The 2,196-nt window shown below is 63.6% G+C and overlaps 1 protein-coding gene across 2 annotated transcripts in view; it reads left to right on the forward strand.

Moving 5' to 3' along the window:
- Nucleotides 1-1,991, forward strand: part of RAPGEF1 (Rap guanine nucleotide exchange factor 1) — a 152,120-nt gene extending 150,129 nt beyond the window's left edge. For both annotated transcript variants that reach the window (XM_007453116.1, XM_007453117.1), the window contains 3 exons: nucleotides 66-163; nucleotides 1,278-1,406; nucleotides 1,841-1,991. In XM_007453116.1, the coding sequence (XP_007453178.1) occupies nucleotides 66-163; nucleotides 1,278-1,406; nucleotides 1,841-1,991 (378 nt within the window). The remainder of the gene's footprint in view (nucleotides 1-65; nucleotides 164-1,277; nucleotides 1,407-1,840) is intronic.
- Nucleotides 1,992-2,196: the final 205 nt, after the last annotated feature.

Raw genomic sequence — 2,196 nt, forward strand, 5'->3', positions numbered from 1 at the left:
AGGGGCCGGGGCTCGGTGCCCCAGCGTTGGCACCGTGCTCACGGACTGCGCGTGCCTCCTGCCAGGGCCTGGCGGAGTACTGCACGCTGATTGACAGTTCATCCTCCTTCCGCGCCTACCGGGCCGCCCTCTCGGAGGTGGAGCCGCCGTGCATCCCATACCTGTGAGTACAGCCTCCCAACTGGGTTTGCCTCTCGTGTGCTCTGGGGAAGATACAGTGGGCCCCCATAGAGAAGCCCTCACTTAAAGGCTTCCAACCCAGATGATTGTGCTTCTGTTTGAACTTTAAAAGTAAAACGTGCTCCTTGTTAAACAACTTACATCAAAGAGGGGCCCAGGGAAAATGGTTCAGTCTTCCCCACCGCCCGGTCCTCCCACGCCTCCTCTCTTCCCTCATCCGCCAGTGGGCTTGTTTCGGCGCACGTGTGGACAGCCGTGTAGCATCTCTCTTCCCCCACCGGCGGCAGCGTGCTATAGTCCAGCTGTCCCGAAGCTTAGCTGCACATCACAGCCACCGGAGGGCCCTCCTGTCACCCCAGGAACCCTGAGAGTACTTGGCGTGAGGCAGCTCAGGGAGCGTTTCCCCAAGTGTGGGCCACGGGCTAAATAGGTATCTCACCAAAAAGAATCCCATGTCACGTAAGCTTGGGAAATAGCAGAAAAAAATGGAAGCTAAGCAGTTTTCTTTGTGCGGGGCTCACCGGACCCCTTAATATGCTAGTGGACGGTGGGAATCTGCAAGAGGGACAGGAGACTCAGCGCTGTCCCGGGCTGAGCGTGCGGCGGCACGCCCCTGGCCTCCACGCTCTGAAGTGCACATCTTGCAGCCGACGGCCCTGCCGTGATCCCTAGCCTTCCTGCCCTGGCCGAGCACGACACCCCTCCCCAGCCGGGCTGCTTGGGTGGGCGTGGCTGTGCCCCTCGGGCTGGGCTCTCCCTGTGCAAGAACCGCCCCCACTCACCGCGGGGCTGTGCACCCTGTTTGATGACAGCATGTGACCCCCCTCAACACGCCACTCAAGTTTGGGGTGTTGTCATTCTTTCCTGCTCATCTGTTACTTGCACCGCTCTGCTGGGCTGGGGCGGCTGTTGAAGGGGATCCGTAGCAGGTGGGCCTGAGCCCGCTTTCCGGAGACCAGAACCTGAGTCGAATTCGCGCCGCCCCTCCCCGCAGACGCGCTTGCGGGTTTGGCAGCTGCTCGGGCTCCGGCTCACCCATCACCCGATTACCTGCCAGGTCACCCTCCAGAGTCTAACCTGCTTCTCCATCCTCGCAGGGGGCTCATCCTGCAGGACCTCACCTTCGTTCACCTAGGAAACCCAGACTATATTGACGGGAAGGTGAATTTTTCCAAACGGTGGCAGCAGTTCAACATCCTGGACAGCATGCGGTGCTTCCAGCAGGCGTGAGTGCTGCCGCCCTGAGGGACCGGGCGGGCAGGGCGCACTGAGCAGAGACCCACGGGGGGGGGTCCAACAGCTGCTCCTTCCAGGGTGGCACCGGGCCTGCACCCAGAGCTGGCCGCCAGCTTGTCCTGTGCGATCCCGTGGCGGGAGGCTGGCGAGCCCTGGCCCCCCCCTGCCTCCAGGGCAGTGGGGTCTCCCTGGGACCTCGTGCAGAGGGGAGCCTGGCTGCAGGGTGCTGCTGCGGGAGCCCTTGCACAGAGCAGAGCACAGCTCTGGGGTGCAGCTCACGCTCTGAGCGCCAGTGTCACACGTGGGCGCCCCTGCCCCGTGAGTCTGCTGAGGCGGCACACGTGGCACCTCCGGGGGGTCTTGGCGCTGGCTGGCTGGCCCACGCTGGCTCTCACCGGCCCCCCTCCCCCTCCCCCTCCCCCAGGCATTACGACATCCGGAGACACGATGACGTCATCAACTTCTTCAACGACTTCAGCGACCACCTGGCCGAGGAGGCGCTGTGGGAACTGTCTCTGAAAATCAAACCCAGGAACATAACACGGAGAAGAACAGACCGGGAAGAGAAGACCTAGGGGCGCAGCTGCTGCAAGCGAGGAGCACTCGAGGGGCTCAGAGGGCCGCTCCGAGGCCGGAAGGGACTCTGGACCTGTTACGTGGCGGAGGCACGGGTCCTGGCCTCAGAGCCAGCGGGCCCATCCAGGCCGCTGCTGTGCCGGGCAGGTGTCCGGAGCCGCAGCAGCTTCCTGCCCCTCCTCCGCAGGAGCAGCCCCACAGATC

Source organism: Lipotes vexillifer, unplaced genomic scaffold, assembly GCF_000442215.2.
Source record: "Lipotes vexillifer unplaced genomic scaffold, Lipotes_vexillifer_v1.1 scaffold149, whole genome shotgun sequence".
Lineage (NCBI taxonomy): Eukaryota > Metazoa > Chordata > Mammalia > Artiodactyla > Lipotidae > Lipotes > Lipotes vexillifer.